Source organism: Vipera ursinii, assembly GCF_947247035.1.
Source record: "Vipera ursinii genome assembly, chromosome: 2".
Lineage (NCBI taxonomy): Eukaryota > Metazoa > Chordata > Lepidosauria > Squamata > Viperidae > Vipera > Vipera ursinii.
In genome coordinates, this window is record NC_139513.1 from 283,585,607 (window position 1) to 283,597,710 (window position 12,104).

Sequence of the window (12,104 nt, forward strand, 5' to 3'; positions counted from 1 at the left end):
AATACATTCACGTGACCACAGGGAGCGGCAGCCATTGGTACTTCAGAAGTGGGACATAACTACCTTTTGGGGAGGTCTGTTGCAGAGGTGGGGTACAATGGCCCGTTTATGACTTGTGGACTTCAACTCCCAGAATTCCTGAGTCAGTTTGGCTGGCTCAGGAATTCTGGCAGTTGAAGTCCACCAGTCGTAAGGGCCATCATTCCCCACCCCTGGTCTATTGTAACATTGAAAAGTTGCTAAGTTGAAGAATGCCTGTAACTTAAAGGCCGAGTATTTTTTTTAAAAAAAGAAATTAAATCTATTAAACTGTATGTTTTTGTTTCTGTATGCTTGCTTCAGGTTGCAAAATAAAAGCCCTGAGAGCCAAAACAAATACGTACATCAAGACCCCTGTCCGTGGAGAAGAGCCCGTTTTTGTGGTCACTGGACGCAAAGAAGACGTCGCCATGGCCAAAAGGGAAATCCTTTCTGCTGCTGAGCACTTCTCCATGATAAGAGCTTCACGCAACAAAAATGGCCCCGCTCTGGGAGGGCTGCCTTGTAACCCCAACCTGCCAGGCCAGACTACAGTCCAGGTCAGGGTGCCTTACCGTGTCGTTGGGCTGGTGGTTGGCCCCAAAGGCGCTACGATCAAAAGAATTCAGCAGCAAACCCATACCTACATAGTTACTCCCAGTAGAGACAAAGAGCCAGTTTTTGAGGTAACCGGCATGCCTGAAAATGTAGACCGGGCCCGGGAAGAGATAGAAATGCACATTGCCATGCGCACTGGAAACTACATTGAGCTCAACGAAGAAAACGATTTCCATTACAATGGTACAGATGTAAGTTTTGAAGGAGGAAACCTTGGATCTGCCTGGCTTACTTCCAACCCAGTCCCACCTCCCAGTCGCACCCGGATGATTTCTAATTACAGAAACGACAGCTCCAGTTCTCTAGGAAGTGGTTCCACCGACTCCTATTTTGGAAGCAATAGGTTGGCTGACTTCAGCCCGACCAGTCCATTCAGCACTGGCAACTTTTGGTTTGGAGAGACCTTACCTTCCGTGGGGGCTGAGGATCTCACCGTCGACTCTCCTGCCTACGATTCCTTGCCAACACCTTCTCAGACCATCTGGACCCCTTTCGAACCCGTCAACCCACTCTCCAGTTTTGGTAGCGAACCTGCTAATAATGTGAAATCTCCACGGAAAGGGAGTCAGCCATCCACACCTCGCTTGTCACCGACGTTTCCCGAGACCTTGGAACATCCCCTAGCCCGGAGAGTGAGAAGCGACCCTCCCAGCACAGTCAACCAGGTTGGCCTTCCCATCTATATCCCTGCCTTTTCCAATGGTACCAACAGCTACTCTTCTTCCAATGGTGGTTCCACATCTAGTTCCCCTCCGGAGTTAAGACGAAAGCATGACTGCGTGATCTGTTTTGAGAACGAAGTAATCGCTGCCCTGGTTCCATGTGGCCACAACCTTTTCTGCATGGAGTGTGCCAACAAGATCTGTGAAAAAGAAGCACCCTCGTGTCCAGTTTGCCAGACAGCTGTTACTCAGGCGATTCAAATTCACTCTTAAATATATAGAGATATTATATATGGACTTTTTAAACTCTTAATGGCTTGGATGTAATGGTACCCCCTAAGTAAACTTATAATGAACTCAGACTGTTATTGGGCTTTCTTAAGATTAGGCTAACAAATTGTTTGAAAAGCATGTACTCTTTTCAAAAAAACAAACCAAGGCTTGTTCAGTTAACCTTATAGGCCTAAGCCAGTCTTTCTCCATTTTGGTTGCAGCTGTGGTACCTCTAGCAAAGTCCTGGAAGGAAGCCGTGAGGTTGTTGGGAAGTCTTAGGGACTTAAGATCTGTTTTTGGAGCAGGAGCATACAATGAGCATTCGCACTCTGTCCAGATCGTGACAAAGTATTTCTAATAATGGCGGTGAAAGCGAAGTCTCACGTAGCCCCTGAGCTTAGAAACTATTATGGGCTGGGGGGTGGGAAATGGTGCAAAGGATCATGAATGTTTCAAAATTCTTCCAGTGCTGCCTTCTTTACACTGCCAGTTTTTTCAGAGCAGGTTTGGGGATGCTTTGTTTTTTTTCCCTCTTTACAACAATAACAGGCTTCATTTAACTAACGTTGCAAATAATTTTACCGTGCATCAGTTGGTTTCCTGCCATTCAAGCGAGTAGCCAAGTGAGAGGCTTTTATTAACGAGATCATGGCTCGTGGAGGACCGAAGGGGCAAACGGGGATGAATGAAGCCTCTCCTCATCCAGTAAGGTAATTTGAGGCATCTTTAAGTGAATCAGGAACGCGTGGGTCTTCCATTGCTGAAGCCTGGAAAAGCCTTCTTTGTTTCAAATCATTGCCAAGGGACATGGGAGGTCCAACCCCGGACACAGAGGGGCCCCCAGCTGTGGCAGTTTGCTTATTTATTGGCAGAGGGCATCTTAGATAATGCTCTCTACATGTGAATTGCTACTACCTTCCATTGAAAGGAAGGCGTGCGTCCCTTTGTGCCCTCGGTGTTCATCACACAATGCAAGATGCAGTTCATGATGTGAATTGTCATGCTATGACGTGTCTGTGTGGATCCCCTTCCCCACCCATATCTGCTTCTTGCAGACCCGTGGTGGGAGGGGTTTGCATCCCTTACGTCTAGAATGAGGATGCTGACATTCCATTGGCTTGTGCGATCAAGATGTTCTTAAATTAACTATTTTAGCGAATATCAAGAGTATAAAAAAATGTGAATCATTTTTATGTTTCAACCACACTTGCACATTATGTGAAACTTGTCTTTTTATTTTTAGTCATATTGGAGGGGAGGGGGGGCGAAAGGAGTAACATCCACATTTTTTTATCATTCGGTAATAAATGACTGAGACCCAGCAAAACGGTTTATTTCATTTCAAAACTACACTTCCCTCTCAAGGAAAAAAAAATGAACTTCTCTACTGATTTCTTTAATATGCATTTCAGCCTGTGGATGTTTCTCCTTACAGTCCTTCATCCTCAGAATTTTCTCAAATCTGTGCTGGCGTTTTTAAAAGAACACTCAGAGGTTCTGATGGATTTCATTTTTCTTCTTCTCTCTCTCTCTCTTTCTCCTTTTACAAACTTCTACCTGTCCTTCCTCTTACTCTCTTTTTTTGAGCAATATCTTCCCAAGATGAAATAATTTTTCTCAGAATAGCAAATTCTATGTGTATTGAACTAGTGAATATACAGAAAACTTTATTTTTTATTTCCACTTGAAAGAGTTACATTTCGTATAAAAAAAAGTTTACAGATAACGGTTTTTATTTTATGATTTTTTTTCAGTATAAAAGTTGCCTTGATGGCATATAATATTATTATTATTATTACATTATGAGATGCATAACTTTAACGCTAATAGCTTGTAGGATAGTTAAATGTCAGTATTGAATTCTTAATCTTTAGCTGAGTCTTGTAGATATGAACAATCTCATTTACCAAGCATGTATTTTGTATATTGTTGCATTGTACACTGCAGCTAATAAGCCAAGGATTCGACATTAGATGCGTGTACTGTTTCTATAAACCACAGACTTCAGAATGAAAAAACTCTCGGTATGGTTTAGTATTTGCTAATTTTACTACACTCTTTTTGTTATGTATATGTAGAAAGGTCATAAGGATTATAAATTCAATTTGAGTAAAGTTTAAAAAAAGCATATATTTTATGATAAAGGGCCTTTAACTTATGATGGCCAAAGCACTGATATTATATATTTGCTGTAAAGAGAATTATAAGAGTTTTATTTTTCTGATATTAAAAAGTTACTTAATAAAGACTTGTTTCCATTAACTGGAATGTTTTCTTGATGTTGCACTTTTCATGGCGGGTGGTTGTCAAAGAAATGTTCTATGTGAAATAGTATCTAGAACACCACACTTACTAAGATGTTACAACGCAGGGGATATTTAGATAATTGAGGGTTGGGAAATCAGAGAATCTAAATTTAAAGGCAAATAAAATAAAAAAGAGATGAAACAGAAAACTAGAAAATAAACGTAAGGACTTTTTGCTGGTGAACAGTGGAGTGGGACTACAAGAATAGCTTCATTCCATCTGGATGAAAGAAAATATAAATTATTCTAACAATTTAAGGAGAATATTCGATGGTAGAAGGCTAACAATTCAGGCAAAATGGAGGGAGAAAAAGATTAGGGGCAATATGGAGCCTTGGTGGAGCAGTGGGCTAATGCCTCCTTAAGTAACACCAGCTGCCTGCAATTAGTGCAGGTTCGAGTCCCACCAGGCTCAAGGTTGACTCAGCCTTCCATCCTTCCGAGGTAGGTAAAATGAGGACCCAGATTGTTGGGGGCAATAAGCTGACTTTGTAATAATGCCGCTTGGGGGGGTGGGCGAAAGCCCTAATAAGCAGGCATATACATAGAATGAAGGCTATTGCTAAGCACATTGGTTTGTGCTTAGATTGTAAGCCGCCCTGAGTCTTCGGAGAAGGGCGGGATATAAATGGGATTAAAAAAAATGTCTATGGAGATTCTGAGTCATCCAGGTCATGGTTGTCCCAAAAGTGCTTTTTCAAAAGGCAACTGGACTTTGTTTTTTCCTTGAAGACATTGCACTGCTCATCCAAGAAGCTTCTCCAGAACTGAAGAAGCTTCTTGGATAAGAAGCATAACTTCTTCAAGGAAAAACAAAGTCCAGTTGCCTTTTTAAAAAGCAACCTTAGGGCATTATGGACAATAGTTCCAGCTGAATTAAAGATTCTGTGGTGGAATCAAAATCAAAGAATGTAATTGCTCTGTAGCAGGTAGAGCAATTAATTTTCCTAAGGAGCCTAAGAAGAAACTAGGACTGCACTTGGGTTTGCTCACCTGCCAGGCCATGCTTCAACCAAGGTGCTGGTGGATGGCCGAACCTGGGTCCTCTCACACAATGACTGCCATTGCCATCTCCTCAGGTTGCTACAGGCACAGGCTCAGAAATGCACTTTCTCTCGTGCTCCCCACAGTCATCAGTCAACTGAAGGAGCACATGGTGACTGCGCAGAGCCAGACCTAACTCGCCTTCTGCTCCCTGCAGCATGCTTATTTATATTTGATTTCTAATTTCCAGTTAACCTCAAGTGGGCCTGACAAGGACAGACAAAGGGCCAGATGTGGCCTGGGGGGGTGGCTATAAAATGCCCAGATCTGGTACAGAATATGGTTGAGGAATATGAAAAGTGTAATTGAGGAGCTGGTGACAGGGAACCAAAATATAAGTTCCATTTTCAATATGTTGATTTTTAGGTAGTAATGCTTCATCGGACAATTGAAGATGAAGTTCTACGTGGATTGCAGTGATGGCAAACCTTTTGGGCTCTGCATGTCAAAAACCTGGAAAATACCTAATTTGACTCAGCTGGCATATCACTCCCCCCAAAAGAAAAACAATTCCTTACATATTGATTTATAATTAAACATGCTTGCAGAATGACAGAGTTGGAAGGGACCTTAGAGGTCTTCAAGTCCAACCCCCTATACCAGTGCTGGTGAACCTTTTAGAGACCGAATGCCCAAACTGCAACCCAAAACCCACTTATGTATCATCGGGTGCCAGGTGGGCATAGCCCATTGGGTGGGTGTGGCCACTTGGGTGGGTGTGGCCACTTGGGTGGGCGTGGCTGCGGTGGTAACGGCAGACTGTGGGACTAAAAAGTTCAATCAATCAATTCCAACTTTGCGAGATCTTTTTTTCCCCGCGAGAAGTTGAAATTGATTGAACCTGGGGTTTTTTGCACATAGCGGCAGAGACCTATAACGAAAAGGTTTTATAAAATCCAGCTGAAGGCCTAGGACTGGGGCAATGGCACGCGTCCCCTCAGAGAGGGCTCTGTGTGCCCCCTGTGTGCCACCACGGCCCTATACCATTTTAGACAAATAGTTGTCCAATCCCTTCTTAAAAATGTGCAGTGTTGGAGCACCCACAACTTCTGGAGGCAAGCCATTCATTTCTCCTCAATTATGGGTTGATTCTCTCCTTGACTGGTTTCCATCCATTGCTTCTTGTCCTGCCTACACGTACCTTGGAGAATAGATTGAACCCCTCTTTTGGCAGTTCCTTAGATATTGGAACACTGATATGTCACCCCTAGTCCTTTTGATTGATTAAGTTTGTTCTTCGTATGTTTTAGCCTCCAGTCCCCTAATCAACATCTTTTTTATATTGTGACCAAAACTGGATGCAGTATTCCAAGTGTGGACTTACCAAGGCATTATAAAGTAGTGCTAACACTTCATGTGATTTTGATTCTATCCCTCTGTTAAAGCAGCCTGGGACTCTGTGGGCTTTTTTGGCAGCTGCAGCACACTGCTGGCTCATATTTAAGTGACTGCCCACTAGGACTCCAACATCCCTCTCACAGTTACTACTATTGAGCTAGGTACCATCCATTCTATACCTGTGGATTTAATTTTATTTTTTTTCCCTAAAGGTAGGCAACCTTACAAAAGCTGATTTCACACAATTGCTGATAGGGTGCTCATTTTCAAGACTGCAGTTGCAGATATCCTCTGCGCTTGCACTTTCAAAATGAGCTTCACTGTGCAAACAACCACCCCATGCAACAATTGGAAGACAACTGAACTGTGTAGCTGCCGTGTTCCTATTGGTCTCTCTTTCATATCACTACCAATCCCCATTCTGAACGTGATAGATCACACGCTGATACAGATGGTGAGTATCCATTTTAATCTTTGGGTAGTGGCAGGTTGCATGTTTATGTTCATTTCTTTGGTCAGTCAAGTAGACATAATAGTTGTCAGGTGTTGGTGAATGCTGACATGTCATCTTTGGCACATATGTTAGGGGTTCACCATCCCCGATATAGGTGATAACTGAGGTGTTTTTTTTTGAGCTTCATGTGAGGCTGAAAGATTTGAAAGCAATATAGATTTGTCAGGGACCTGCCAAATGAAACTTTTTAATCAATAGCCCACTCTGCTAGATCTAATGGGGCAAGCAGCAACTACTAGAGAGAAGTGTTGCAACCTGGTTGCAGGCCATGTAGGTCCCTAGGTGATAACCAGTACCACGAGTGGCCCTTGGAAGCTATTGGAAACCAGTGCAATTCACTTAGAGATGTCAGGTGGGCATACTAGGTTGTGACCAAACTGTATGAATTGTGAACCAGCTGAATCTTTCAAATAGTCTTCAAAGGCAGCCCCACGTAGAATGCACTGCAGTAGTCCAATTGGAAAGTGACTAAGACGTGAGTGATTGTCAGCAGTGTGTCTCAGTTGAGCAATGATGCATGCCAGCTCCGTTGGATAGACCAGATACAAAGATTAGAGCTACATTTATTGTGATTGGGTAAAATAAGAGGATCCTGCTAATCTAATTGTGCTGTATCTCCCCCTTTTTTTAATGCCAAGAACCCGGCTGCCACCTGCTCTTCAAGCAGGAGCTGCAAGCATTAAAAAAAACCTCAGATTGCAGACCAGCTTCAGGGGAGTGTAACCCAGTCAGGGTTAATGTTGGAAAGCCACTTGATCTGGAGACCTAAAACCCACAGCCATTCAGTTTTGGCAGGACTGAGCAAAGGCAGTTCTTCCTCACCCAACCCACAGCCTCCAGGCACTGAGAAAGTATCTCAGCAGCATCACTTGCTTGGCCCAACACCAAGTTGTACAACTGATATCATCAGAATACTGATATTTAACCCGATGCTGATAAATGACCTCACCCCAACCCTCACTCAGCAGATTCACGTAGGGAGTCAAATAGGAATGAGGAAGAGAGTCAAGGCGTAGCAAAGGTTTAGGGCAGGATTTCTTGGTCTGTAACAACATCAAGTGGAACCAGCCTTGGAGGAGAAAGGAAAACAGTGCTTTGCAGTGCCTTTCGGTGTCTTTTAAATACTCTTCAAGGGCAGTCCCATTTAGAATGCATTGCAATAGTCCAAATGATAACCAGTCCAGAAAGATACTATGGTACTGATGCAATTGAAGGCCACTGAAAAATTAGGGATTTAATAATAACAAAATAACAACAACAACAATAATAATAATATAATGTTGGAAGGGACCTTGGAGGTCATCTAGTCCAACTCCCTGGTCAGACAAATGGCTATCCAGTCTCTTCTTAAAAACCTCCAGTGTTGGAGCATTCACCGCTTCTGGAGGCAGGTTGTTCCATTGGTTAATTCTTCTAACTGTGAGGAAATTTCTCCTTAATTCTAGGTTGCTTCTCTCTCTGGTTAGTTTCCATCTGTTGCTTCTTGTCCTGCCTTCAGGTGCTTTGGAGAATAGCTGGACTCCCTCTTCTTTGTGGCAGCCCCTGAGATATTGGAACACTGCTATCATGTCCCCCCTCGTCCTTCTCTTCATTAAACTAGACATACCCAATTCCAGCAACTCTTCCTTATTATATGTTTTAGCCTCCAGTCCCCTAATCAACTTTGTTGCTCTTTCTGTACTCTTTCTACAGTCCCAACATCTTTTTTACATCATGGTGACCAAAACTGGATGCAGTATTCCAAGTGTGACCTCACCAAGGCATTGTAAAGTGGTATTAACACTTCACGTGATCTTGATTCTATCCCTCTATTAAAGCAGCCTGGGACTGTGTTGGCTTTTTTGGCAGCTGCAGCACACTGCTGGCTCATCTTGAAGTGATTGTCCACTTGGACTCCGAGATCCCTCTCACAGTTACTACTATTGAGCAAGGTACCACCTATACTATACCTGTGCATTTGGGTTTTGTTGCCTAAACCAAATGTACAGGTATAGTATAAGTGGTACCCTGCACTACCCTGCTCCTGAGCTCACTAGAGATCATCAATTGGGTTGCTCAGTGCCATTCCCTAATCTGAACGCTGACTGCCTGGTGTCCAGATAATCTACTTCTTCCTTTGGAGCTGTAGGCCTCAAATATTTTCAACAACCCTCCCCTAAAAAGAGAAGGTTGGAGACTGTCCAAGACAGCTGAGTCCAGTGATAGACTTCTGTGGAAGAGTACTACTTTTCCTTGAGAATTGTTGCAATGAAAATGATCTGTGATAAAGCTTGTGAGATTTACAGAAAGCACAAGTGCCCCAAATTGCCCAACCAGTTAATAAAATTCCCCACTTGCTCTATTTATTGCTTTAAATCAGAGGTCTTCAAACGTGGCCCTTTTATGACTTGTGGACTTCAACTCCCAGAATTCCTCAGTCAGGCACATGCCTGGCTGAGGAATTCTGGGAGTTGAAGTCCACATGTCATAAAAGGGCCAAGTTTGAAGACCTCTGATTCAAATCATGGTTTGCCAAACTTGGGCCACTTTAAGACATGCTGGCTGAGGGATTCTGGGAGTTGAAGTCCACAAGTCTTAAAGTGGCCAAGTTAGAGAACTCTGCTTTTAAGTGAACCGGACAGAATTATTTTATCTCAGTAGCTCAGCACACTGAGTAGAATGCTTTGTTTATGAGATAAAGCAAGCACCAAAGTTCAGTATTGTTAATTAACTCAAGCTTTTCCATGTAGTGCCAAGGATCTCCATAAATCTTTGACGAAGTTCAGTAGCAAAATAGTTTTTTAAAAAAATCAGATATTTTTTTTCAAATATTTCACAGAACTAACGGTAGGAAATGACCACCTAAGAGGAACCTTTGTTCAGGTTTGCCTTCAAAAGAATGAATATTGTATTTCAAATTAGGAGGCCGATAGGAATGAAGTTAAAGGGAAAGAAAACAGTCATTTCTTTTCCAAGAAGGACTATTCAAAACCACAATAATACAAACTCAGCAATAATGCTTAGTCCAAATCAGAAAAAAAAGAACCATCACATTAAGGTCAACAGGATGAGACACGAACAGTGTCAAGAAAATTATTAGAAAAAAAGGTTTCCTTCAGAAAATGGATTTTTTAAAAGAAACATTCATTGACACAAGGAATTTAAGTAGAAAGGGATTCCGAGAAGCTTAACGGCAGTAATCACAAAGGTTATTATACAGAAGCAGGAAAGAGACGATAATGATGAGCATTAACTCCCTTAAATAAGGGAATTAAGGGGAGATTAATAAAAAAAAGAGATTGCAGAGAAATTATGGCCTTTATATGCCATTGAGGAGGATTGTTCCCTATGCCTCCCTGAAAAGAGTGGGAGAAGCCAAGCAAAGGAGTGTGATTAAGAAATTCTAAAAAAATGTTTTACAGATTAAATTAAAAAGGTAAAGGTTCCCCCACACATGCGTGCTGGTCGTTTCCAACTCTAGGGCCCGGTGCTCATCTCCGTTTCAAAGCCGAAGAGCGCTTGTCCGAGGACGTCTCCGTGGTCATGTGGCCGGCATGACTAGACGCCAAAGGCGCACGGAACGCTGTTACCTTCCCACCGTAGTGGTCCCTATTTTTCTACTTGCATTTTTACGTGCTTTCGAACTGCTAGGTTGGCAGAAGCTGGGACGAGTAACAGGCGCTCACTCTGTTACGCGGCACTCGGGATTTGACCCGCCAAACTGCCGACAAGCTGATCGACAAGCTCAGCGTCCTAACCCACTGAGCCACCGTGTCCCTACAGATTAAATTACTGAGCTTCAATCTGTCCCAAGAGTTTTGTAAAAAACTGAAAATGTCTATGGAGATTCTCAATCATCCAGGTCATGGTTGTCCCAAAGATGCTTTTTCCAAAAGGCAACTGGATTTTTCTTGGTTTTTTTCTTTGAAAACATTTTGCTTCTCATCCAAGAAGTTTCTTCAGTTCTAAATAAGGAGCAAAATAACAAGGTTTTCAAAAACGAAAACTAAGAAAGTCCAATTGCCTTTTGGAAAAAAAGCACCTTTAGGGGAAATTAACCTGAAAATGTCCGTCTGCATTCTACTGATACGCTGAAGAATATTCCTAGAGCAGCTTATACTCACTTATTACTTGCTTACATACTTACTCATCACGTTTAGGAAACACCTATCTGATCCCTTACAGAGGGAGCATCACACCCGCAAATAAAAAATGTTTACACTTGGACTTCGGTATCCGCTCTGTCTAGCAATTCTGAAAGTGATGATCTACGTATTTGGTCTGAGATGCAGCAAGAATCTAAAGGGGTCAAAATTGATCCATAATTTGTATTACAGTGATCCAAATTGAAGAAGATCAAGCACAGAAGCTCCACAGTGCCTCAGTTCGGGTCAGGCTCTCCCACAACCTGCAATCCGACACCTCAAGGTTGTAGGAATGGGGTGGGGGAAGGGGGAGTGTCCCACGTATTGCTTTGAGCTCCTGAAAGAAACACAGGACATCCATCCAATAAATAAAAGGCCAAATGAGAACTAAAGACATCAAAAGTTCTTCGGTCGTTGCTGACTGGTAAGTACTTCAGGAGGTGTGTTGCATTAGGCGTCATCAGCTTGTAACTGCTCTTTTGTAAAGCCAAGGGTTTGTGCAGACATGCCCGTGTGCGTTATTAACGCAGATGCCAACATTGCCATCCAATTTTAAGAGGTTTTCTTTAGCCACAAACAAAACTTCTGTTGCTCTATTTTATTGTCAGGGTGCTTAAAAAAAATTGATGTTGGGTTTATTTCTCTTGGTGGGGGGTTGTTCTTCTTTTAGCTTCCTTGCTGAAATTGGCAGTGAGACGTGTTGTTTTCAATGTATTTAACAGAATAATGGTTGGAAGGGACCTTGGAGGTCTTCTAGTCCAGAGGTCCCCAACCTTTTGGACACCAGGGACAGATGCCGTAGAGAAAGATTCTTCCATGAATCAGAGGATTTTGAATACTGCCTGCATCCTGAGGATGGAGCTTTGCTTGTTTGTGCGGCCTACTTGCTGGCATGCTCCGGACCAGTGCTGGTCCACAGACCGGGGGTTGGGGACCCCTGTTCCTGAAGCAGGAAACCTTGTACCCTTCCAGACAAATGGCTGGCCTATCTCTTTTTACAATCTTCCAGTGATGCAACATCCAACAACTGATTAATATAAAGGAACTCTGTTACAATTGTACCTGGGCCACATTTCATTTGTTTCTACTTACAAATCTCTGGCTGATCAAACTTTCCCCAACCTCCTCCGTCCTTGCCCCCACCCCCACCCAACAGGCATCCCCTCCTGATATATTTCCGTGGGACAAGTCACAGACACCCCAACAG

The 12,104-nt window shown here is 42.8% G+C and overlaps 1 protein-coding gene across 1 annotated transcript in view; it reads left to right on the forward strand.

Annotated features, from left to right (window-relative positions):
* MEX3C (mex-3 RNA binding family member C) overlaps positions 1-3,833 on the forward strand; it is a 40,036-nt gene extending 36,203 nt beyond the window's left edge. Inside the window, exon 2 of the mRNA XM_083355592.1 lies at positions 343-3,833. Coding sequence (XP_083211718.1) covers positions 343-1,571 — 1,229 coding nt within the window. The 3' untranslated portion in view covers positions 1,572-3,833. The remainder of the gene's footprint in view (positions 1-342) is intronic.
* Positions 3,834-12,104: the final 8,271 nt, after the last annotated feature.